This window comes from Phalacrocorax aristotelis, chromosome Z, assembly GCF_949628215.1.
Source record: "Phalacrocorax aristotelis chromosome Z, bGulAri2.1, whole genome shotgun sequence".
In the NCBI taxonomy this organism is placed as follows: Eukaryota; Metazoa; Chordata; class Aves; order Suliformes; family Phalacrocoracidae; genus Phalacrocorax; species Phalacrocorax aristotelis.
The window spans coordinates 31,037,910-31,063,491 of NC_134311.1; the positions used below are offsets into that span (position 1 = coordinate 31,037,910).

Genomic DNA, 25,582 nt, shown 5'->3' on the forward strand with positions numbered 1-25,582 from the left:
TTTTTCATTGCACAGCTCTTCCCCATTTGTGATGAAGAAGCAGTGTTTTGACAGTCCCAGAAAGAGAGGAAAACAAGCCAAAGGGGAGGGTTTCACTATCTGGTGCAGGGAAGGGCCATGACGACTTCACCTGAATAGCCTTTCCAAGCATGTCCTCACTTGTGTAGCAATTTATATCTTGTTTGCATAAGGTGTGTGAAGGAGATGCATCTTTCCTGTGAAATGGGAGCATTTCTGAACAGTTATGTAATAAAAGTATTAGTGTGTCTGTCTGCATGCATAACGCCAAGGGAAAAGGAAAATAGTGTCTGAAACTGGAGGAAACTGGAAAAAGCTTAAAATTCCCCTGTAACTCCAAATTAAATTTCTGTGCATCTTTGGTCTATACCATTCCATATTATAAAACATTGGCAATAGAAAATGCAGTCTGGTGCAAGTTATGCACAAAAAACCCGACTGTGTCTTTGAATAGGCTATGCAGCCCTGAGTACTGGTTAAAACTGGGTAAACAGGGAGAGAATTCAATACCTCTGTACACTAGATTGGCTCCAAAACACACCTTAGTGTATCTGTGAAGCAATTTTCTTATAATTTCACTGGGTGTTTCAAGCAAGTGAGCATCCATGTGTAACAATGCATAAATGGGGGAAAAACCCCTACCGCAGATTACCCAGAGATATGAGTTCTACCTGCACTTTGTGATTTGGCACCGTTTGGGTTAAAGTGGCTGTCCAAATGACTCATTGAACCTGGATCACTACCTTGGAAAAGAACTGTTCTGGAATGAAATTAATGAGTTGAAAGTACAACCTAGCAAGACCCAGGATGCCGATAGCGGTTCCAAGCAAATAGGTGGTTTCTTTATGGAACACATGTATTTTTGGATAGCACTAAGACAGTGCCATAAGGAACTGTGGGAGGATAGCAGATTACAAGCCAGGATCTCAGAGAAAGCCAGAGGCAGGAAACAAGCAGAAGAAGTCATGGGGAGTCTGTCTAGATCCAAAAGCTTCTTTGGAATGCCTCTGAAGTTAGCAACGGAGAAGATACGGAAGTAGACAAGCTAATATATTTTCAGATGATAAGATGCTTTTATTGTTATCCTCATTCCTTCCATGCCAGAGGTAATAGCTTCATAAATTTTACGACTGTTTTTGTCAGGAAATGAACTGAAGCAGTACTGCAGCATCCCCTTTTTTTTCTAGTTCCAGTGCTGAGCCCTGGTGTCACTCTTGTCACCCTTCAACACCTGAGTTGGCTCCTCTTCCAGGCAGTGCAGGATTTTTCAGGCTTGTCTGAATCCCTTTCCAGCATGGTTCCTCTTCCATGTGGGCCAGAAGTCCAAGGCAGATGGCTGATAGCAGCTGACTGCATTGTGTCTCTAACCACTGACAGAATATGCATAAAATTAAAACTAAGAATAAATATATGAAATATCATAAAGCAATCACAAAATTATGATCAATACAGTTCCTTCCAGCACTTCACTGCTAGACACTGAAATCAGGGTATTTATTAAAGAAAGCTGGAAAAGAATCTTAATAGTTCTTTTCTCAAGGGTAGTTTCAGGATTTGTTTTTTAGTTATCACTTTAGTTCATAGTCTCAAAATCAGGTGACAGTAATTTCCCTGTATTCCCTGCCAAATTCTTCTATGGTTTTCCTGTTCTGGAGTATGTAGCTTCTTGGGATTTCTTTCAACTGATTTTACCTGTTTGAAAGTTAGATGTCTTGTATAAATTCATCATCTAGGTGACTTAATGGCAGGCACTTCCCATCTATCTCAGATTTCTATCTTAAAGTCGTATGAATCATCCACCGGGGCTGCTTATCTCTCCCCATTAGTGTAGTGTGAGAATAGACAAGTAATTTAAACTTGATGTTTAAATTTAGATGGCTAAAGTTAGGGGTGCTAAATCCCACCACTAGAGACTTTAACAGCAGATTAAGTTACATTTCTCTCTCTTTTATTTCCAAATAAGAACAGTTTAGGAGTATTTCTAATTGATGATGCCATACACTTCTTGAAGATGATCCCAAAGCAATCAGATGTGAAACTAGTTTATAAATATTTGTTGCAAATAGAAAAAGCAACCCAATTTTTTTTTCCTGGAAGTTTTTAATGGCATTCATGGACAGAAGGGAAATTTATTACTGATTTGGGTCAATTTCTTGTAACAGAAATCGGCATTGTCTGGTAGATTGAATCTCTTAAAATATAGCACACCAGATTGCTGTGTTACAGGAGAGGCTATGTTTTCAAGCTGCAGTTACTAAATCTATAGTAGCCTAGTGTTTACGAAGTCTGTAGTTAAAGCTTTGGTTAGAACTCAGTTTTGCTGAAGTTAATTATGGGAGGGAGAACCTAATTTATAAACATACTATAATATTGTATTATCAGCAATTCAAATAAATCAGGCCGTAAGTGAACAGCTTTTGTGGCCTCTCAAAAAAACCATTGTGGCCAAACACTTAAAGGTATTTATCATTAATTACATTGTTGTCTAGAAGATGTTCAGAACACACTAACTGGCTCGACAATTTTTTTTTTTCTGGTCAATATTAGGACCACTCTGCCTATATTGGTAAGATTTAGAAAGGGGAATATAGTGATTTTTTAATCAAAGCTCTGTTTAACGGTAATGCTAAGTTTGAGCTGCATGCCATTTAATTTTTCTATGTTGAGTTCTGATATTCCTACTGAAGTGCACAGGAGCCTCAATTATCACAGGAAAATCAGTTCCCAGATATCTTTAATTGACTTTGCAGGATCAGGGGATGCTTTTGTAAGCTCTGATATGAATGATTATTTGAGGTTACCCTCAAAGACAACCACAAATCTAGGAACAAAGCCTACTTATTCTCAATCTGCTGTTTCAAATATTTTTTTCTGGTTTCTAGGATTAGCTTTCTACCACAAAATTGGAGCAATTATAATTACAAAATACCAACATCTTGTGCCTTAAATGCAGTATGTATTCAAGGGAGTCCTGGATGCATAGATGAAATTCCCAGAGACATCCACCAATCAGTGTGGTTTTGTTTACCTCCATGGTTCACACATTTTCTCTTCTTGTAAATCATTAACTGAAATAATTCATTTCTTACCAATAGTGAAAAAAGCAAACATTATTTGGTCATGACTTTGAATCATGACCTTGCACAGGCAACAAAGCAAAAGCTGAGGGCTACATAACTAAAACATGTACATAGACTCAAAGAAAAGAAATCTTCACGTCTCTTTGGAAAGTGGCTGGCAAAGAAAATGAATAAGAGCCGCAGCAGTGAGTTTGGCAGTATGGCCCTTCAGTCCGTCAAAATTCATGTGCTTGACACAGGTTTCCCCACTTTCTATAAAGCAAGAGCAAGGCTGATTCCTTGTGCTTAGCTGATCCAGATAGCGCAGCAATGTTTTCCTTCATGCAGTTGGAAGAACGCTACCATCACCTGATCCCTAAAAGTATACTTAGTGAGAAGCACTATAACATTTAGGAAATGTCTGTCTTTATGAGTTTTGATTGTTCGTATTACTTTGGAGCTATCTGTCATCTTGTTAAAATGTGACTTCATCTGAGAAACTTGCAACAAGTTACAGCCAAGTGTCAAAGAATGCAAACAGTAAGACAGAGAGTGTAGAAGTTTAATATTTACTTAGTGTTTTAAAATAGAACATCTATTCCAACATACATACGGTTTAGATGCCATGGAAAAAGCAGAGCACTTGTCTGAGAATCAGTGCACTATGCAGGTATTCTTACCCTGTAGGTTTCCCCCTTCTGCTTTTCAGCTTTAATGAGATTTCACAAGCAACTGTGTTTGCAGGTTAATTTACACATTGCCTTATACTTGTCAGAGTAATTTTTTTTGTCTGGAATGTTATTGAGAGGACAGATAACTGGAGAATGTGTGTAACATCAAACACTTGCACATTTGTATAAAGTTAGTTTCTTGTTTATGTTTCCCATGACTTAGAGAATTTGGAAATGGGCCCAAATCAATACAGTTAAATATATGCACTGTGTAAATATGGCCACGTCCCAAAGAGAAGCATTAAGTGAGGGCATTGGACACTAGATAGATATTTCCAGATGTTTTGAACATCAGTGCATCTTATAAAAAAGGAAGATAATTATATAGGTGGGCACTTTTATGGCCTGTTTTTTCAAAAATTAGAATACTAACAACTAGTAGGTTTCTAGATAATCTACTTGGGTGCAGGCTTATACTTTTGCTTTAGTCTTTTATTATTCAAAATCTTCGCCACAAATATTCAGTCACTGTTTCCGAAATCCATGCCTTTATGTTCCAGGCTGCAGTTCAAAATAAGGATAGGCCAAGCCTGCACCACAGACTTCAGGCAGTCCCGCAGGCACTAATGTTTCAACTAGGAGCTGAGGTCCACACTACTTAGGAGAGCTGGTTCTCAAAGGAATGGCCTTTCAGAAGATAAACTGAGCACAAGCTTGAAAAAAAAAGCTTAGGAGGGGAGCTTATTACTAATCTGATTCAGCCAGTTGATAGCCATGTCTCTTTCCCAAGATAATCAGCCTTCAATCCTTTTCGGGTGGTAGTAATCATTCAAGAAGCTTAGTTTTGACCTGCTAAACCCCCGTACCTATCATTTGCTCATGCTGGCTTCCTTCCATGTATTCCTTAAGTTGCAAGTGTTTTATGCATGAGTCCTTTGCTGTCTCTCACCTATTAGGGACCTGTCTTCTCTCATAATACTGTTAAGTAATAGTTATCAGGCATGTTGTAAAAGTGCCAATGACAAGGAAAGGCTGTCTAGGGCTCACATTGTTAATAGTTCAGCTGTGGCACCCCTAACAGTCTATCTCACATGGCCACATATGCTAGAATGAAAGCTCCTGGGTAGACCTAATACTCAGCTGTTCGGAGAACTAGGTTATCATGATACCCAGCTGCACAGCCAGCCACACCCAGTCCAGCCAACATCCAAACTAAATCCATTGGAAGCTCCTGCCCTCTGCCTTTAAGCTCCAAGAGATCTTTCCTTTTGGTCCCTCCATGTGTGTGCTGGGGTCCAATCTTTGTGAACATTTTGACAGATGGTTCATAGTATCAGGAAGATTGGCTTAAGAAATTGTACATTTTCATCCTAACAAAATAATGCACTTCAGGAGCCTTGGGACTTTTTGAAGTTGGGTTCTGCATAACGTTTTATCCCTGAAGAGGCACACAGTGGTTTCTAAATATGAAAAGGTGGAAAAACAAATGGTAGTGAACAGTCATCTGGGTAATTCTGAGGTTTTGTGCCTGATCAAGACAGGAATGAAACCTGAAATTGCTATCATAACTTGCATGTCAGCCTCTCTTCATCTTTATATTAATTGTGTTTGTTCCAGTAATGAATAAAGAGTAAACATGAACAGGGCCTCACTTATCATTGTACAAAGTTAAATATGTAGAAATGTATATTGTTGCTTTTTTTTCGTGCTTTATATCTGAAGTACATTTGGAGGCTCTCTGAGGTACATGAACTGCTTGCAGCCAGCCAGCCAGTAAGGTGAACCACCTTTCTGTGCTATGCAAAACTGCTATTCTGGTAACACTGCACCTCCAAAAACATTAGCCTGAAAGCAATTTACCAGTGTACAAACCTGCATATCCTCAAATAAGAAAGATCTTGTTAATATGGAAGTAAAATTATATGAGACAAACTCTAAATGACTAGAATCATTCTGTTCAACACAGGGCAGCATAATCCAAGTAAACTTACATTTTCAGAAGTCTCAGCCACCCCTTAGGTGATGTGATTCTCCAGATCCACCTTGTTCATATTAACACTTGATTGATCCTCTTGGGAAGGTTCACTGCAACAGGAATAAAAAACCCCACTCACTTCTGCTCAGGCAAATTTTTAGAATACTTGCTTCTACTTCTGCTTCAACCATTAGTTTGTAAGGCTGTCACAAGTATTTGGGTGGCCCTGTCCATATGCACGTAGTGACAATGGAGTCATGGTGCTTGAAAAACAAAGAGAGTTGCACAGGTACAGAAATGTTGACACTGGCAACTGGCTGGAAGGGAACCGTCCGCCCAACGGTGCAAGGCTCTAAGACCATTTTATTTTCAATATCACTACCAAAATATGAGTGTGGTTTCCAACTCCCCCGCTATTGGACATCTTCTGAATAGTTTAGTACCCTCAATATTACTACACATACAACTTCAAAAGATCTCAGCCTAAGGTACATTCTTTTGTCTCCTTCTGTAAATGTTTAATTACTGGCTCACAGCATAATGTCCAGTTGACACAAGAGTGCACACATCCTGGTGTCTACATTACCATTACCTTATAGTCACACAATATTTCATGAATGCTGTGTTAAAACACATTTAAACATTTTGTATCACAGGAAAATCACTGTGCAGCATATTGGGTATTTTCACAAAGACATGCAAAAATCCACACAATTATCACAATCTTTTAGTGTCTGATAATTAAAACGCAAATCAAAAATACTATAAATATACTGATATGCATAAGAAAAATATAAAAAAGCAAACTCTCAAAATTCAGTGATCCACTTTATAGAAATTGGACATACAGAAAAGATACTCCTGCATTATAAAATATAAAAATGCATGGAGTTATTCATACTGAGTTACCTTAGAAAACATAACTCTAAGCTCTCCTAAAATATATAGGATTTTATCAAGATATCTCAAGTAAATTTTTCATATTTGGATCATAGCAATACAGCAAATCTAAACCAATATTCAAAACACAGTGGAATGCATACAAAACCTTAACAATTCTACCTGACAGATATTTTTAAATGGTTTGTTTGGATGTCTAATAGCTTGTCCCTTTTTAATATTTTTAGTACAAAACAACTAAATGTAGCACTCCAGAAGTGAAAAGAAATGTGAAACCGCTTATCAGTTCATGAATATGTGGAAAAGATGGCACTGCCTCTGGCGATGTTATTATTAAAATCAGTGTTTCTGTAGAAAGCCACTTAGCCTCCTGTATAACAGAGTCCTTTAGCTTATGCCAACATTTTAGCACCAATTAATTCTATTCCTGCTCACCAAAACAACTATCACTTTTAAAAGAATTAAATATGTATAAAAATTATAAGTTTGACTGTTTTGCTCAAACTCAAATCAAACTCAACTCTTCTGACACAATTTTATGTCACCTGAATGGAAATTCCATAAATTAAACAGAAGCAGACTTCTTTCACTCTTTGGGTTTTAACTTTACTGATACAGCACTTAGTTTGATGTTGCTCTGCTGGAGTTAATCAGTTTTTCTATCAATTACTTACGAGGGTTAGATTTATATTTTAAATTAAAAAAGAATACAAATCATATTTCAGTCCAGAGTGAGTGCTACACTAAAGTACAGGTTTTGTCTGAAGCAGATTTCTATGCAGATGATAATGTTTTAACCTAATTTCCACCAAAACTTAAAAAGCAGCACATTTCAAATTCGAAGGAAAATCTTCTGTCTCCCAAAGTGCAAGTTATTGAAGTACTTCATAGCCCTAACAATAGCCTTCTGGCATTAATAAGCTAAAACGCAAATAACATCTGCTGGCTATTTGTTAATTCTGTTTTTTAATTGCTTATGGCTACACTAAAGGATATATTCCAGGCTCTGATTTCTATTAATAGATGCCTGCTTTGGAAAGCATAAAAATCCCTCTGTCCTATTCAGTGTCTTAATATCTAAGACAGCAAGTCCCCTTCTTCTTAATCATCTACTCTCAATAGTATACAACAAACTGCTGCTCTCCTGTAATATATGTGGAATATCCATGTGAATGCACAATGTGTAGTCCTCTAAGTTTTGTGAAACCTTTTGAGAGCACTCAAGAAATGTGGAAAATTAACTAATTTGAGACAGCAGTTGTATTTAATGCTTTCATAGACTTCAGTGTGCTGTAATCCTTCAGGAGTAGATTAGGTTCAGTTCAAAGGGATATTTATCATAGCTATCTAAATGTCTTGAGATTAGACTAGACTGTAAATAACATAAAGTGATATTTCTTACTAGGCATCTATTAATTTCTCTTTTGATGATTCAGAAACAGTTCAAATGCAATCAGAGTCCAAGCCAAAACCTGGAACTATGGAGCTATAACATTTACACAATGTTTTGATAATGACTATTGAATTTGAGAAAGTTCTGACAAAAGCTCAGGTCTGCTTTTGTTTTACCTCTTCCACTTTACCGAACTGACTGAATCAAAAAAAGGGCCATAGGTATGCAAGTTTTCTCCTCAGTTTTATGACCACTAAGAATATAGCAGCTAGTCCACATTACAGGAGCTCAAATATAATGTCCCACCACTGTTAAGTCCCCATCCCTTTCTACACCCACGTGGAGGAATAGAGACTATGAAGTACCTGCTTCCCTTTGAGTGCTTCAAATAGAAAATACAAGATAAATTTTGAAAAGTAAGATGATGTAAATGAGAGCAACAATGATTTAATCCTGAAAATGCTGTGGAATGATCTCTTCAGGAGATGGAATATTGCTGTGATAAAAATAGATATTTTAAAAAATTACAGTACTTATACATAAACTATTATAATTGTGGTGTAAGTAATACTGTTAAATAAATTGCTCTTTTTGTGTAACCAGGAGATAGCCTCCTAAGAAGTCTTATCCTGTTTTTCCAAAAATGTCCTTGAAAAGTATATACTCACTGCAGACACAAACATTTACATGTTGCAACTCGTGGTACAGATAAAAAAAATTCCATAAAAACATATTACGTTGGTATTGACAAGTTGGATAAGAATGTAAAGACCGATCCAGGAACATGTATCTACTACTTTTGGCATGGAATAAGCCCGACATTACACCTGCCCTGGCTAGGTGAAAGATTGTCTAGATATGAAAAGGCAGAACAAACACTAACAATGAAGCTTTCATGTGAGGAGCTGGAGAACTATGTGGTGTAAGGGTAGGGCAGATAGAAATGTCTACTCAAATGAACTCTCCAAGGGCAGAGCATCAAAGCTTGTTAAACACCAGAGGAGAAAGAGAGAGGCGGTAGGAAGTCTACCATTACAGGTTTTATTAGCAGATTAGACAGACGTATATCATGAATTGGTGCAGTTGATTTGTTTTACTCCAAAGCAACAATTACATACCTTCCCAAAATCTCTTTTCCTTCCTCCCCACCCTGCCCATTATTGTTCTCATGATCTTAGTCGACTGCATTTTTTTCTTTGTCAAATTTGCCTCTCTAGGTCATCTTCAGCTGTTGGAACTCAGGGCTATAATAACTCTACCGCTTCCTTTCAAGAGAGAAAAAGAATCAAGAAGAAAACCGGACACACTGAATCCAGAGGCAAACGTTTTATTCTGCAGGATCTGCAGATATTCCGGATATTCTGTAGAATCCTGTGTAATTCCCGTCAGCTCTCTTCTCACAAAACAGGGGACAAAAACTTGCCTGCTCCTATCCTTGCCTGACAGTCTGCAATCCCGAGTCTTGATGAGCACCGACATACCTCTTGGGTTTGTGTGCCAGCTACCTAATTTTACAAACTTTAAGAACTTAGCTGGCTTATCTGCTCTCCATAGTTAGTAGGAGTTAGGACCCTCTGGGGGGTGATCAGACCTTGGCTAGACCAACTGCCTTCTAGAAGTGCTCTCCCCCCCAATTTCAGGCTGACTCTGGGAAGACAAGGCACCTGAGCTGAATGGACTCATTCACTTCATGTGAATTGAGGCTTCTGTGCAGTAAAATAAACGAATTTCCTCAGAGAATGGGATTGCAAAACTAAAGGGCTCTTGGAGTTAACCTTTAACTTCAATGGCTAATCCACTGTTTTGTATACCAAGGATAGGCAAGTTCCTAGTGTTCCCATAAGAAGAGAAGAAGACGCTTTGGCACAGTCAGGATGCAGGATGTTGGCACTGGGAGGCAGTTCAGATGGGAGCTCTGGAAGAGGGTTTTCTGTTGCTTGTCTTCGGGCAATTCCCGCTCGGACTAGTCCTGCAATGCTGACTGCTCACAAGGACAAATGAGGAATAAAAGCAGTAAATTTATACACAGAGAATGGCTCTGTGCCTGCTAAAAGTTATGTTTATGCTGGTGGCTTTGGAAGCCTGGTGGTGGGGAGCAAAAGAAAGACCTCTTTTTTAGTGACTGTGGGGAGGGAGAGAGGGGAAGCAAAGGAAAAAAAGGAACAGCCTTGTCCTGGCAGGAAAAGAATGGGGAGAGGGACAGGAAAAAATTTTCCCTGCATCTTTTCCCAAGTCAGAACACCACTGAAGAAGTGTCTGTTTGATGTAGTTCTCTGAAGGTCGTTTGCACCCTGGAATATTTGGCAATAATTTGATGTACAAGGTAGTTACAACTTTACTTACCGGGCATGAAAAACCAAAATACAGCATTTCTTTTGTGGAATTAAGACTATAACAAAAGACTGAGGTCTAAATAGCCACACAGCTTATAACATTTTGGGCAACTATATATGTGTACATATGTAATTTTCTAATACTGTACTGCCAAAATCAAGGTAACTGTCAAAGTAATTCATGTTTGACTAAAGAATCCTTACTTTTCTGCATAATAAACAAATAATTGTGGTTTTTTTCAATTTGCATTTCTGGCAAAGTTTTAATGCAAAAGTGCTGAAGTTTTATCTGCCTTATTTATCCATAGTGCCTATGAATTACATTTCAATTAGTGTATTGTTATGGTGAACCTCTACGGCTATTTCTAAAAAATCACTATTTTGAAGAAATGCTAGTTCATATTTAGAAAATAAATCTTAGGAAAATAAAGCTGGCATGAAGATATCGACTTACGGGCCCACTAATCAGATTCAGAACAAGGCAGAAGTCTCCAAACCTGACAAGAATTTGAATAGAGTTTATAATATTTGGCAGAGAGGGCAGGACTAAAATAATCAGACAGATAATAAATTTTGACATTGGGTTTTGATTTTTTTAAAATAATAAATTAGGCAAGGATTTAAGTGTTGTTTAATTTTTATCAACTAGGGTTTTTTTATATTTTTAAAAAAAGGCAGCACAACGTAAACGTTAAGTTAGAACTGAAACAATCTCTCACTACAGCATAATGGAAAAATTAGCCAGCAGAATGTATGTTTTATCTTAGTACTGTGTTTTACGCAATATCTGCAGAATGACTTCACTAGTAAGAAATAGTTCTGAAATTTGACCCATGTCCAAGTCAGAATGCAGGTGAAGAAATCAAGAGTGCTTTCAGTTGTGTGTGTGAAATGTTTAATGTTCAATATGACATTAGCCAGATTAAAACCATGAATTTTGTTATATCTGGATAGTACAGAAAGAGGGACGGCAACAGCTGCAAAAATTAAAAAAGTATTATGTACTGTAGCTTTTTGTCCTGAATTTCTAAACTTTCTGCCTTTGGCCCTGACCTTTCCTTCCTGTGCAAACTGGATAAACAAAAAACAAAATTTGTACTGCAGAACTCTCAGTGAATCATGTTTGTATTTATAAGTCAGTTATCTTAAAGGAATCTTCATTCATCCACCAAAGGAACATTATTTATCAAAAGAGTATTTTTTTTCCAGAAATATAAGTACTATGTTATGCAAAGCATTCACAGCTAACACAACAGTTTTAATGTAAAGTTGCTTTCTAATTTCCTTGTCCTCAGTGGCAAAATCATTACATTATATAATGTTTTAAAGTCACCCTGGTTTCTCTTGAGAAAAGTCACCCCTTTTCTTTGGGAATAATTTTATATATTGAGGTTTTTTAATTACAAAAAAAAAAAGAAATATCATCAGAAATCTGCTTGAAGAGATGATGTGAATGCATGCAAAACGATTATGAAATATAAGTTGCAGTTTTTACAGAGCACTGCTAAGTACAAGTTTTCAGATAATCTTATTAGGGAAGGCCTTTCTAGTGTCTTCTATATATTTAATAATGCCTACACTTTAGTAGCAAGATACCATGGTAATCTTTCATAAAGTGACAAGACCATTTATTTGTATATGGTTGCCACATACTTGAGATGTCTACACTTGATCAACCTATTGACAGAGAATCAAGGAATGAGTGGAGTGACAAGCACTGCTTTCCAAATGCCATATTGAGTATCTAGCTATTTGATTTGGTAAAACAAGAAAACTCTCCTGCTGGAACATGAAAATTGGTACATTAATATTCTACCTAAATAGAAATAATTGTCAAATTAGCAAAGTAATGGTGGCATCTATGTCCTAACAGAAGTAGGATTTTTTTTTTATTATTTGTCTAATATTGTATTTCTGAGGTGAATATTCCCCTTCACACAAGACATGTGGTGTGTTATTACCTGGCTGTAATTAGAATTTAACATTTACCAAGAGTTTCCCCCAAGTAATATGCAGAATATTTCCTTATATTTAATACAAGAACGAGCACCAATGACTATGGGTGGACAGTTCTGTTGCACATGACAGTATATGTTCATCTGAGGTGCAGGTGTTGTAGACCAAATAGGAAAACCCTGTATGAATCTTAAAAGAATCTTTTATAGAGTTCACTGTCTGTGGCTCACAACTTGGCTCAGTTGCTAGAAAAACAAATCCAGGGATATTCAATGTAAGTGTCATTACTCAATTCTATTTGCAGTTTCTATTATATACATTTCCGTACAAAAAACGAGCAACTAAATAAATAACCTCAGTGAAAATATTTAAACATGTCTGGTGAGAGGTGAAATATTTCAATCCAGAACTGTAAACCTCTCCATCAGCTTCCATATTTTTTACCTTTTTTTCCCAAGTACCAAACTGCAAAATAATGTTTAATGAGGGATTTCTTTCAGCTGTCTACCTCTGTTTGGCATGGGTCTTAAACAAACTGCTCGACCTTAGTGGATCAGGACAAGTTTAATGCTAAATACACTCTTCCGTGCCTTGCTGAATAGCAAAGGAGATAAACACATGCTTACATAATTTGCTAAGCTGGGTGTCTCGCAAGGTATATAATATATTTCCATTTATTTCAATACAGTACAGATCATTAAGCAGTTTTTAAAATTCAGTGGCCTCAAGGAGTACTGAAAGCTATAATCTGGGATCCAATACCTTTCAGCCTGCTAAAACCCAAGCTGTATTACTGGACAAAGGCCAAGAGGAAAGACAGAAGCAAAACAAAGCAAGAAATATAAACCAGGATACTAACAATAGCTTTAGGAGAAACAATAAGATAGGGATTCAAAACTTCACTTGTAAATGAGACAAGACAGTGGCAGAACGGAGGCAATTCTTTTCCAAGGTTTGTCTTTGCTATGGGAGGTGGCTGGTCACACAAAGAAAAACCCTGTGAGGTCTGTCATTACAGGACCAACCGGGAGGACAAAAGTAATGAAGAATCAGTTTTCTTTTCCATTACAAAAGAAAAATATTCTTTTAAGAGATCATACCATGAAGAGATAGGAGGAAAAGCTACTGCTTACTGACAGAGTATAGAGATAACAAGAAATACTGGACAATGCAAAAGGACAAACTTAGACATTTTTGCATTTTGACATTCTAGTTGAGAAGGATAACCAGATCTCACAATTAGAGGATGTGCAGAGACAGCTGCAGGAAAGTATTTCTACTGCACTTCCTTCCAGCCCATTCTGAAAGATTAAGGAGTGCCTATGATATTAATTCCCCTTGACATAAATGGGTGATGACAATAGACTGCAATGTGTGGGGGTGATGCTTGCCATATGTTTTTTGACACAGTTGAAATAGCTATTTTTGAAACTGGATAAAACCAATTTTACACCATGACATGTGGGATAGAAATGAGCTATAGTTACAGCAGAAGTTCTCCCTCTTGGTCTAAATGAATGTTTTACAGGATGTTTTGAAAATACGAACCGGTTAACTGATCAAAGCAGGAGCAAGCCGGTATCTGTTTTGCTGGAGTTTTATGTACCTTTCATCAAGGGAGAAGAAAATCAAAAGAGTAGATTCTTTTTGAACATTCCTACCAGAATTTGCACCAGATTTTGCACCCCTAGTTTTGTTTTCCAGAATTTATAAAGGTACCTGATGACCACTGTTGCCACCAGCTGCCTCTGAATAAGGGTGTTTTCCTAGGAGTAAAAGCACTATATAATAAGAGATAATGCAAATATCATGTGGAAACATAGTCTCTAGCAGCGACTAGTGCCAAGAGCAAGCATGAGGAAATTCAGAGTGGCAATTTATACACTGATTTGGGGAGAAATTCTTTCTAATCTTTGTTAGAGTTCACTTCTACTTTGACAGAAACAGATTAAGATCTTTAAAATTTTCTTCTGCCTGAAAACTGCCGATGTTTTTATCGGTCATTTGAACAGCTAGTCCTTTCTTCCCACCTTCCTGAGTCTATGGCATCTGTGTCAACAAGGTAATTATGCGGTGTGTCATTACTTTTTAACTTAATTGATTGTCCCATTCTAGTAGAAAGGTAGACTGTAGTTCCCTATTTTCTCTCTTCCATTGCCTTCCAGCATTTTGCACACATCTACTAAGCCCATTTCTATTTGACCTCTCTAAAGAACCACAACCTTTTCAGTCTCTCATTTCCCTACTTCTAAGTACTTTTATTCCTATGAAATTGGAAACCTTTGTCTATTGATGTTTTTTTGATGCAGACTAATCAATCAGAACTGTCTGTATGACTTCAAATGGAGATAAGTGACAGATTAAATACTATTATAGCAATTTACTGTGGTTTTATCCCTTTTAAAACTGCTGCTGCACCACAATAAGGGTTTTTATTAAGCTAACATAATTTAGATTTTTTTTTTCTTTGAATCATTCATGTTTACTTAGAAGTACCATGTACATGCTATCTTTTCCAGTTAATTTTCATCAACACTAAATTTCCTCAGCTCTCCTGGGGACCATTCATTCAGGCCACCCTTAACTTATCCTAGGAAAAAAGTTCAAAAACATTTTTAATGCTAAGAAGAAAAATGTTTGGATTCTACCCTGTATAAAGACATGGGGCTACGTTTTTTTTATAAAACTTTGGTGTAATGATTTTCAGAGGTTAGCGATGAACTCTTTGAAAGGATGCAGGTGAGTCACTATCTAAGCATTTAAAGACTTCAAGAGCACATACAAAAATACCTCAAGAAAAAAAGAACACTTAACCACAATATCTAGCATTGTTCAGGAATACCATAAATTATACAGCAACTTATCCTGCCAACATATCTTAAAAAGCTACACAAAGGACCTACAACTAATATCTGTAATGCAATCTGTAGTTCTAAGATAAGTTCTAAGACTGAAAGCAAGAGAAAAACAAGTGCATTACTACAAACCTGTGTTTTTAGCTCCCACTACTTAAAAGATTATAATGGATTTGACTGCCTTTGGTATTAGTAATTTCCCCAATGAATCTGTGGGTGGAACAAAAATGTGGAAATGAAAACTGAGAGGGTATTGTATGTTAAAAATATCCGCCTCCACTCATACAGTAGATTTCATTTAAGCTATCATCTTTCCATGCCTCAGTTTTCCCGTTTGTAAAATGGTTCAAGTCAGAATATGCTTTTTTACCACTATTAAACTTCCTCTCCCACCTTAGTTCCCTTGTGTTCCCACATTCATTTAATCTTCTGAAGAAGGAGAGAATTATTAAAACTGTTTATAAGCAAGCTTAGTTGATTGCCCCAAAGGCTGTGCCCCTAGGTGCTATCACTGTGCAGCGAAGTCTGTACACATGCTGGGACACGGGTACCCTGTGCAGCCATCCTCAGCAATGTGGTAAAGGTCTATCTTCCTTGACTGGTCACCCAGGATCTTGCCCTCTGATGCCTACCAAACACCGTAAGCATCAAAACTGCACACCTTACCTCCCCAAGTATTTGCATATGAATTAATGTTAAATGGATAAGAAAGGATATTGGTGACATGCAATAGAAGTAGTATAATCTTCCTTTCCCATAACCTTGACTTCATGAACATGTAAGCTGTTTAAACTCATAAAACAACATGAAAAAATGTATAATGAGTGGATACATAATATTTTATGCTGCTGCTGGCATATGGGAGACAGTTAGTCATATCAGAGGAGGGTGTAAAGATTTCCATTCAAACAATTAGACTTTTCCCTCCAGTCTGAACTGCTCCAGTTTTAAGTAGTTATTTTACTCTACTTTGTCAAATGCCTTTATGGCACCTACCAGCAAGAGCCTGGAGCAAAATTCAGCTTAGATTTCTAACCACCCTAAATAGCATCCTAGAATTAATTAGTATCCATCTTCCTGGCTTAAATTCGGTAGTAGAAAGGAATGAAAAATTCTTGCATTGCAGGAACACGTAGCATACATGAATCTCTTTTGCAGTGCCTGCTCAGGTTCCCACTCTCATTAAAATGCATGTTAGAACTTCTGTTGATGAGTGGTAGATCTCAACTCTAGCTCAATTTCATTTAACTTCTATAAGGTTGGCATACAGGACTTGGCAAGTTTAAGTGCTGAGTGTTACACATAAGAAGTCCGCTGATTCCATATGAATATAATCCAAAGAAAGTACCATCGAGATATGACTGAGATCAAGTAACATCAGGCAGTAACCATGAAAAATTCCTTTAGAAACACTCAAGCTAGTAGTCACACTTCACAGGCAAATCATGACAGCTTGGAACATGAGAGGTAGTAAAATCATTTGAACAGCCATTGTCAAAAAACAGTAAAATAATTCTACACAAACCTGTCAGCACCACTTGGACTACAGAGATTGTGAATGCAAAATCTCATCCTGGTAATTTCTGTACTTTCCATTAGTTCTGGATTATTTTCCAGATATATCCAACAAACAATTGGATATTGTTTACCTTACCTTGGAACACTAGGATTTTCTTGTCTTCTGTTTTTTGAGAAAACTGTGTTATAAACAATCATCCATCTGTACAACGGTTGACCAATATTTAAATCATGTATTTGACTCATTTTTGATTTGATAAAATAAAAATCAAATAATTTCAGACCGAGGGGGGTTGCTGCTAAGGGCTGCGGGACATGTTGTGGGTGCAGGGGAAGAGCAGGCTGGGATCCCACAGGATTTATTATGGGATGTTTGGGGAAGAACCAAAGGTGGGAAAGGGGGTTTAGGTGATCCAAGGAGGACCAGGAGTAGGAAGGTGGGGGGCAAGGGGGCAAAATTGCCAGTGGCAGGTGAGTAGTTGGCTGGTGGGTAGACTTGTCAGCCATGCCCTGCGCCCAACCAATGCAGCCTGTCACGGCTGCTCATCACAGTCCTTCCTCACTCTGTCACTGATGGCACTGTGCGCATGCCTGTGTGTGCGCACGTGTGCGTGTGCGTGTGTGCATGCCTCTGTAGTGCAGTGGCTGGTGTGGGGCTGCAGCCTCAGGGGCTGTATGTCCTGATGCCAGCAACTGGCGATGCTGGCATCCAGGGGCAGCTGCTGGTCAGGCTGAGGGTCTGAGCCGGCTGCCAGAGGGACCCACCTCGTTCACTCATGGTGCATGTTGTCACTTGCGGACCTCCGTCCTGCTCTGCCGGACAGGGGCAGGATGAGGCCCTTGGTGCTGCCTGTGTTCGTGTGAGTGCTCTGGGTGTCTTTCTGATCGTGTGTCTGGACACATGTATAGGTACGTATGTGGTGCGTACGTGTGCTCTCTGTGTGTCTCCCTGCTGGGAACGCGTCTCCAGCCTTGCTGCCGATTGTACTCAGGGATGTGGAGCTGAGCAGCCTCGCCTCTCCCAGGCTCTTTGATCTGGCAGGATATTTTTGCTCACATAGTTTGTTTCCTGCACTTTTTTTTAACTTCTGTCACTTTACCAGTTGCTAAACAGTAAGTACAAACAGTGCTGGAATATTTCTTGGAAGAGTTAGACGGTTTCCCATAAGAAAAACTCAGAAAAAAACAACCCAACCTAAAATAATATATTGTAATTAGGCAGAACAAAACCTAAGAGTTTTCTAAACACTGAATAAAGTAGGCAAGGGGAAAAACACAAAAGCATGACTGCGGTATAAATGATTGGTAACTTCTACTCAATTTTGATGATGAGAGTTTATAGAACATGAAAGAAAAAAAAAAAGAAAATAATTTAATGGACTGACTCATAATACACAGAGAAGTAAAAGAAAAGGACTATAAATTAATTGCACAAGTAGAATGTGGTTAGGTGGCTTGAGCTTCTGGAAATATAGAAATATTGTCAGTGGGCACTGGTGGGCTGCTGGCCAACCCACTTCCTCAGGCTTCTTTATATAGTGGAGGTCTACTCCAAAGGACATCCATTTCAGAAGCTAATGAATGGGATACAAAGATGTGGAAGTAATTTTAGCTTCAAGTAACATGATTAAGTAACCAAACAAAATAATATCACTTTGAAAAGGAAAAATGAGAAACAGAAACCACTTAGATACACGCCTGAAGGGTAAAGCAGTTCCTCATCCACGTATTCTGGCTATTTCATGTTTATACATGGAGAACCATCTCCAGAAGTTTAATGTTTGAGCAGCTTCTTGCATGTAGTTCTAGACAGCAAAGAGATGACCTGAAGGAACAGAACCATGAAAAATTGACTTAATTCAAGCAGAGGAGTCACAAAGGAATATCCCAACAGGTGCCTAGCTCGCAGAGAAATTAAATAGGAGGATCACTGGTGAGAGAGACTGTGCAAGCTCTGTCCTGAGCTACTTGGCTGCAATCTGCATGCAAGGTTTGGAATCAAAATTTGTGCTCTGTGGTCTGGACTGAACAGTTACTGAGCGTTCAAGGCTATCTGCTTTACATTTCAGCAGTGCCTCAGTGCTATCCTGCAGCTTCATCTACTATAAAATTCTATAGAGACAGAGACATGTAGAAATGACTAAAACTAGAAACATAAACAAAAAAATTCATGAAGAGTATCATTTTCCTTTGAAGACACATTGGACTGCACAAAAAGCCTGTTTGTTTGTTTGTTTACATTTCCAGAATTGTTTCAATATGTTTATCTATGTTCTCAAGTTATTTTTGATGTAACTGCCTACAACCACAGCAGTTTAAGATAATAAACTCCATCCCCCCTTTGAATAATTTCTTCTTCCTAACACACGTACATAAGCACTGCATTTTTCAAATGCTGGGCAAAAAAGGAATGAGTCAGACGTTAAGTGCTCTGGATGATATGTGATAATTAAAGTCCATAATTATAAGGCCTTCACATTCAATCTCACTTTGCCACATGTAGACATGGTTTGGCAATGGTTTCTAGAGCCTGTGGGCTTCGCTGGTCTCAACTGGACTGGTAACAGGCACAGGATGATAGGCAGTCTCTTGGATAGTAAGACGACCAGAACTTTAAAGATAAACCAGCACCCTAAAACTAGACATGGAAACTCACAAACTCAGGGCAGGGAGCAGGTGCTAAATGTCCTTCTTCCAGCTACCAAAAGAGCACAGCATCTTGCAAAAATTTCCATTTCTGGAGGGACCTGAGATAGACCCTCCACCTCCCTCCTAAGTAAATACATTGCAAACAGAGTATTAAAAACTGAAGTTATCTGAAGCAGCTATCCAAAACCTATCTTACATAGCAGTCTTCAAATTGAGAATGTTAGAAATACTCAAATATTAGGAAAAAACTAGAGTCATTACAGAGGTACTCTTGTTACCACTAGGTCAATAAAACCAAGGCAGTATTGCATTAGGACAGTGGAATATTGAAGACACACATGGACACACCAAAAGCATGGTCAGAACAAGGCCCCTGAAACAGATTGTTCCAGCACCACATCTGACTGCCAGCAAAGGGGTTTCATTTCTGAGTGTCTTAATCACAGGATTTATCTGGCAGCCTTTCAGAAGTGTAGCAGCAATTACCTTTTTTTCTTGTAAGCTAGGAATAATATAACACAAATACAGTTAAGTTGCCACATGACAATATGGTTTTTGTTAGGGCTTCATCCAGATTTCTGGGAAAAGAACGACGCTGTTACTTAAACAGTGATTTGGATGGGCACCTGTAATAATTATAAAGGACAAAATAAACAGCACGGTAGTAGAATACAAATATTAACTGTGCCTCCATTTGTTACAGAACAGAAAGGAAAAAAGAAGGCAGGAAAAAATATAAAAGAAGAAACAAAGGAAAAGAAAGAAAAATCAGGCTGTGTGCTGACTGGCAAAATGCAACATGGGATCACGATGCAGAAACAATATTTTTGGATGCTAACAATGACTGTATCAAGGAACAACTAGGTAGGTGGTATACAAGAGGGGAAATAACCCTCATTATGGTTCAAGCAGTGCACACACAGGAGGTGTTCCAAAATTTTAGCACTGAAGAACTGCATTGCAACAGTGACTATAGCTTACCCTGCAGAAACAGAAAGTATGCAAAACCCCCAAATCCACCAGATCTATGCTCAACAGAAAAAAAAAAGTACACAATGAGGAAGCTGGTCAAAGACAAAGCTGGAGTGGAGACCAAAAGGAGTTAGGTTCTTACAGGCACTGATTACTGAAAAATATCATTTTGGAAGGTCAGAGCAAATTTATACCACCAATCAAGAATGACTTGAGAAAGGTTGAGAAGAAGCTGGCACAGCTAAACAGCAGGAATAAGGCAAGAGACTAAAAGAAAGAAGTAATCCTCTGAAAATCTTCTGTTGTGTCCAAATACATTAAACCCAAACCAAAACAGATCACAAGCATGAGATGACTGCCCGAATATAACATGCAGAAAAAAAATTTAAAATTAGTAACAAATCATCCCTTACATATGTCTGGAACAGGAAGCCTGCCAAGAGTCTAAGGCCAACGGATGACGAAGATATAAAAACAGCGCTCAGAGAAGATAAGGCCCTATCAGGCAGGCAAAATGAGTTCTTGTCATCTGCCTGCACTGTGGAAGAGGCAGGAGATGTTCCTCCGCTGGAACCCTTCTTTGCAAGGCATGAATAGGAGGGATCTGCCCGACCAGTAACAAGGCAACAGGTCCAAATAGCACTCAGGCCTAAGCTCTAGAGGAACTAAAGGACAGAACCGTAGTGTTTCATATTGAGTATCAAAATGAGCACTAGGGAGTATCTGATGAAGCTGGCAAATGGCAAGTGCAAGGTAGGAAAAGGAGGCACGTCCTCATACCATGCCTACACGTGGAAGTCCCTGCCACAGGACACTGGGGAAGCTGCGTAACATCAGGGGGAAAATAGACAAGTTCAGAGAAGAGATAGCCCCTCTGGCTTGCTTAGCCATACCCCAGCTGCAAAGTGTTGGAGGCTGGGCAAGCACTTGTAAGACCTGTGCTTTCCCTGTTCTTAGCCAGTCTTTCCTTGGTGGACACTGCTGCAGGCTGGTAACTGGACTAAACAAACCCTAAACAGAACAGCCATTCTGTTCTGTTCTTCCTACATGGAGGTTCGAATGGATATTAAACTCCTTGTACCAATGCTGACAGCCATCCTCACAGACCCTTCTGATGCCCTCCAGTGCCAAAAGGATACGTCTGGTGATGAAAGGTATCTTTGATATTGGTAAGCCATTGAGCCAACTGCATCTGATATTTTCTCCAGTAAGTGTGTGTATTATACATGCATAAATAAATATTAAACTAATGTTCCCAAGTTTTTAAAACTACCAAACCCAAAAGTGGAATTTTCAGTAGCACGTTTGCATCTTTGACAGGACACTGAAACCCTCCATAGCTCCGCCATCCATACTTTGTAACAAAAAACAATTTGATAACATCCTGCGGTTAATAATCTTAGCTAGAATTAGAGTAATGCATTGCTTACTTTTATTTAATGTGTTATGTTTTTGTTTTGTCCACTGAAGGCACATAGGCTCTACTGTGTTAATGTTTTCAGTAGTGGTATGTCAGAAATTATTTAATTAAGAGCTTAAAGTGAATATTCTTTTCTTTTTTTTGTCCTCAAAGTGTATTTTTCAGTATCAATGGAATTTTACTTGGCAGCTAATAGGAGTTTGTGTGCTTTTTATTCACCTCTACTGTTACAGATCCTCCTACCCTTCCCGTAGGCCACATGAAGACCCATGACCTTTATGAAGACTTGGTCTGTTCTCTCTTATTTTTGCCTATTCCCATACTGTGGTATTTCTTCACCTCCTTGATGCTTTTGGTTCTGAGAGGCCTGCATTTTCCTCATCCATCTTCTTATTCTCAGGTCCTCTATTTCCTTGTCTGTCATCAGGACTGTGGTAGCATTCTCAATTCTTTGCTTTCTTAAAAGCCAGTATTTAGCATTATCTCATGTTACGTTAGATGGATCCATGTCACAAATTTTATTTGCTATGAACTCTACGCCTTGTCTTTTTCTTTCATTTCCATAAGGTTCTCCTTCGTGAGGAATCATGTACCCCTACAGTCTTTCCATTAGGATGATGTACTTTTCTCTCTTAGGGCTTTGCTGTGCCCCATTTTCTTCCCATTAGCATACTCTTCCCACCCAGTTCCCTCTTGCTTCTTCTAAGAAAGAACCTATTTGTGAAGCCTGAAGTGGTCAATCTCCCACCTGTTTCGCTCATACTGGTGCTCTGGCCTCCCTCAGTATGAGTGAGGCCAACCTGATCACTGATTCTGGAGAGGCTGAGTCGTGGGACAGGTTCAGTGTTTGAGCGCTGCATTGCAATAATATAGACAGAGACAAAAGAGAAACCGGTATTGGATGGGCTGTGGGCCTCACAGCTGTAGACAATACACATCAAGCCATACATATAGAATGCTGTTTGATTTTAAATAGCTCATCATAACACAATCTCATCATCACCAACTGTAACATGAGAACACAGAATCACAGAATGGTTGGTGTTGGAAGCGATCATCTTGTCCAACTCCCCTGCTTGAGCAGGGACACCCAGAGCAGGGGGCATGGGACCACATCCAGGTGGGTTCTGAATGTCTCCAGGGAAGGAGATGCCACAACCTCTCTGGGCAGCCTGTTCCACTGCTCTGGCACCCTCACAGTAAAGAAGTTTCTCCTTATACCCAGGTGGAACTTGCTGTGTTCCAATTTGTGCCCAATGCCCTTTCTCCTGTCATTGGGCACCACTGAGAAGAGCCTAGTCCTATCCGCCTGACATCTACCCTTTAGATATTTTATAGGTATTAATGAAATTCCCCCTCAGCCTTCTCTTCTCCAGGCTGAACAAACCCAGGTCTCTCAGCCTTTCCTCATACAGGAGGTGCTCCAGTCCCCTGATCTTCTTCATAGCTCTCCACTGGACTTGCCCGAGTGGAGTGCCCCTGTCCTGCTTGAACTGGGGGGCCCAAAACTGCACACAGCACTCCAGATGTAGTCTCACTCAGGCAGCATAGAGGGGGAGGGTAATCTCCCTTGACCTGCTGGCCACACTCTTTTTAATGCAGCCCAGGGTACCGTTGGCCTTCTAGGACACAAGGGCACACTGCTGGCTCAGGGTCAGCTTGTCGTCCACCAGCACTCCCAGGGCCTTCTCAACAGAGCCGCTTTCCGGTATGTCAGCTCCCAGCCTGTACTGGTGCATGGGGTTGTTCCTCCCCAGGTGCAGGACCTTGCACTTGCTCTTGTTGAATTGCATGAGGTTCCCCTCAGCCCAGCTCTCCAGCCCGTCCAGGTCTCGTTGGAAAGAGATCTCACAAGCTGCCTCCCTCCTCTTTCCTGTTATTACTTATTTGTACAGGAAACTAACAGAAATAAACATTTCCAAATCTAAATTACTTCCACACACCTTACCATATGACATTCTATGCAGGTGTTGATCATGCAGTGTTTACATCTGCTTATGCAAAATGTAGTGTTGGATTTTCGCTGCGCACTATCTGCTGTTCTCATGCTGTTTGCCTTTAATTCTGATTCAAAATCCTTTAGTTTGACTTCTTCATCATCCCGTTTTCCAGCTCCTTGCTCCCTGACAAAAGCAAAAGTTTCACCATGGTTTAATCTCCAGTTCACTCACAGATTTCTGTTTGTTCTTTACACTCTGAAAATTTGCTGAATCCTGTCTGTTTTAGTCTGCTACTCTTCGGAGTTTTGGAGTCCACCAAGGAATTTCTCAAACAATTTTTAAGTGTATAATTTCTTTCTTGTTCTAGAACAGTGTTTGAACAGGAATGGATGAGTGTAACCATCTTTTCAATCTACTGAAGTGTCTTCAGCTCTCTTAAGTGTGTACACATCCCTTAAATCGAAGTACTTCTTCCTCTAAGTAACTGTTAAGAAAAAGCAAGCCTTGTTTCATAACTCCAGTCCTTTCCTGTTGGGTTATGCCACCAAATTTGTTGTTAATTTAAGTAGAGATGTGGCAAGTTAGAAAATGGATGTTGGCACTCTGAGTTTGCTAGACAGATGGGAAAAATATACATTTCCATTAGGAAAAAAAGATTTGGAACAAAGAAGTACCAAAATATTTTTGAAATGAAGGGGTGCCATCGCTTGAGAGGACTAACTTAAGTGAATGTTTGCTTGATGATTTTTAGCAACTAAATAAGGCAAAATTGTTTTGGCAACTGTTGCCCAACTCTCCTGCTACTCTCTGAGCTGCCACCTTCCAGCATAAAGACAAGAAAAATATATGGCAAAAAACTGTTGGGGGATCCCATTCCAGTTTCTTACTCTGGAAGCAGAATTATTTGACTTAGGCCTGAGGTTTCTTTCTCACAGCCTCACAGATAACCTCCATGCTTTAATGGATTATCCAGGCATGCTCCACTAAGAGAAGGGGAAGCAGAACGATGGTTAAAGAACTAACCGTGTATACCTTTGGAGAAAGAGTACAATTTAAGAAGAGGAAGGCCAAGAGTTGCAACACAGGACACACACACAAAAAAGGCCTCATTGGTGACATGAGGTCTATTATGTGATTTTTATGATTGCTGAGGTGTATTACTGATTTTTATGGCACACTCAGAAAATATCTGGAGGCTGGAAGAAAAAAAAGCACTCCAACGACCACCTGCTTTCGCTCTCCTCGCCTATTCCTCCTCCAAGGTACCGGTGGGCAGCCATACCTGCGCACGCCGCCACGCCGCGGCCGCGCGTTCCGGCGGGCACATACCGCATCCCTGCACTCCGTCACGCGGGCCGCGCACCCGGGCACGGTTAAGGAGCAGCTAGGCGGCGTACGACAAAGGCCACGCCGAGGCGTCTCGAAGCGGGGCTGGGGGCTTTGCAGGGCTGTGACCAGGCGAGAGGCCGGCGGGCGGGGCACAGCCGGCACCGGGGACGGTGGCCCCCAGGCCTGCCCCGGCCTCGGAGCCCCGCGACGGCGTGGCCGCCATCCCACAGGGCGCCCCCCCCAGCCGCAGAGCTCTGCGGGCAGCTGCGGGGGGGCGGGCGGGCGCCGACGACGGCGAGCGGCCGCTGTGGGTGCCGGCAGGCGAGCGCGGCGGGGCATTCCCGCCGCGCATGGCGGGGCCGGGGGGCGCGCGTACGTCCCTGCAGCCCGCGGAGCCGGCACGGCCCGCGCATCCCCGCCGCCGGCCCTCCTCTCGCGAGACGTGGCGGCCGCCGGCGGGCGCGAGGCTCTGAGAGACGAGGGAGCGGCGGGACGCCGCGGCCCCCCACCCGGCGCTGCACACCTCCCCCCCCATCTGCGCCTCCCCGCGGCGGATACGTCCGCCATAGTTCAGGCCGGGAGGAGCCGCCGCCT

The 25,582-nt window shown here is 40.0% G+C and overlaps 1 protein-coding gene across 1 annotated transcript; it reads right to left on the bottom strand.

Annotated features, from left to right (window-relative positions):
- Nucleotides 1-1,275: 1,275 nt before the first annotated feature.
- LOC142050775 (uncharacterized) lies at nt 1,276-25,555 on the bottom strand. The gene is made up of 3 exons (XM_075079910.1): nt 24,942-25,555; nt 5,740-5,833; nt 1,276-1,388 (listed from the first exon to the last, which is right to left on the bottom strand). The coding sequence occupies exons 1-2, from the start codon at nt 25,553-25,555 to the stop codon at nt 5,764-5,766; spliced, it is 684 nt and encodes a 227-aa protein (XP_074936011.1). The 3' UTR covers nt 1,276-1,388; nt 5,740-5,763.
- Nucleotides 25,556-25,582: the final 27 nt, after the last annotated feature.

Excerpts from the sequence above, each read along its gene's own strand:
- LOC142050775 (XM_075079910.1), bottom strand. The coding sequence starts at position 25,555 with ATGGCGGACGTATCCGCCGCGGGGAGGCGCAGATGGGGGGGGAGGTGT. Across the intron at positions 5,834-24,941 it reads CGGCGTGGCGGCGTGCGCAG|TGAACCTTCCCAAGAGGATC; the intron begins GTATGGCTGCCC and ends TTCCTGTTGCAG.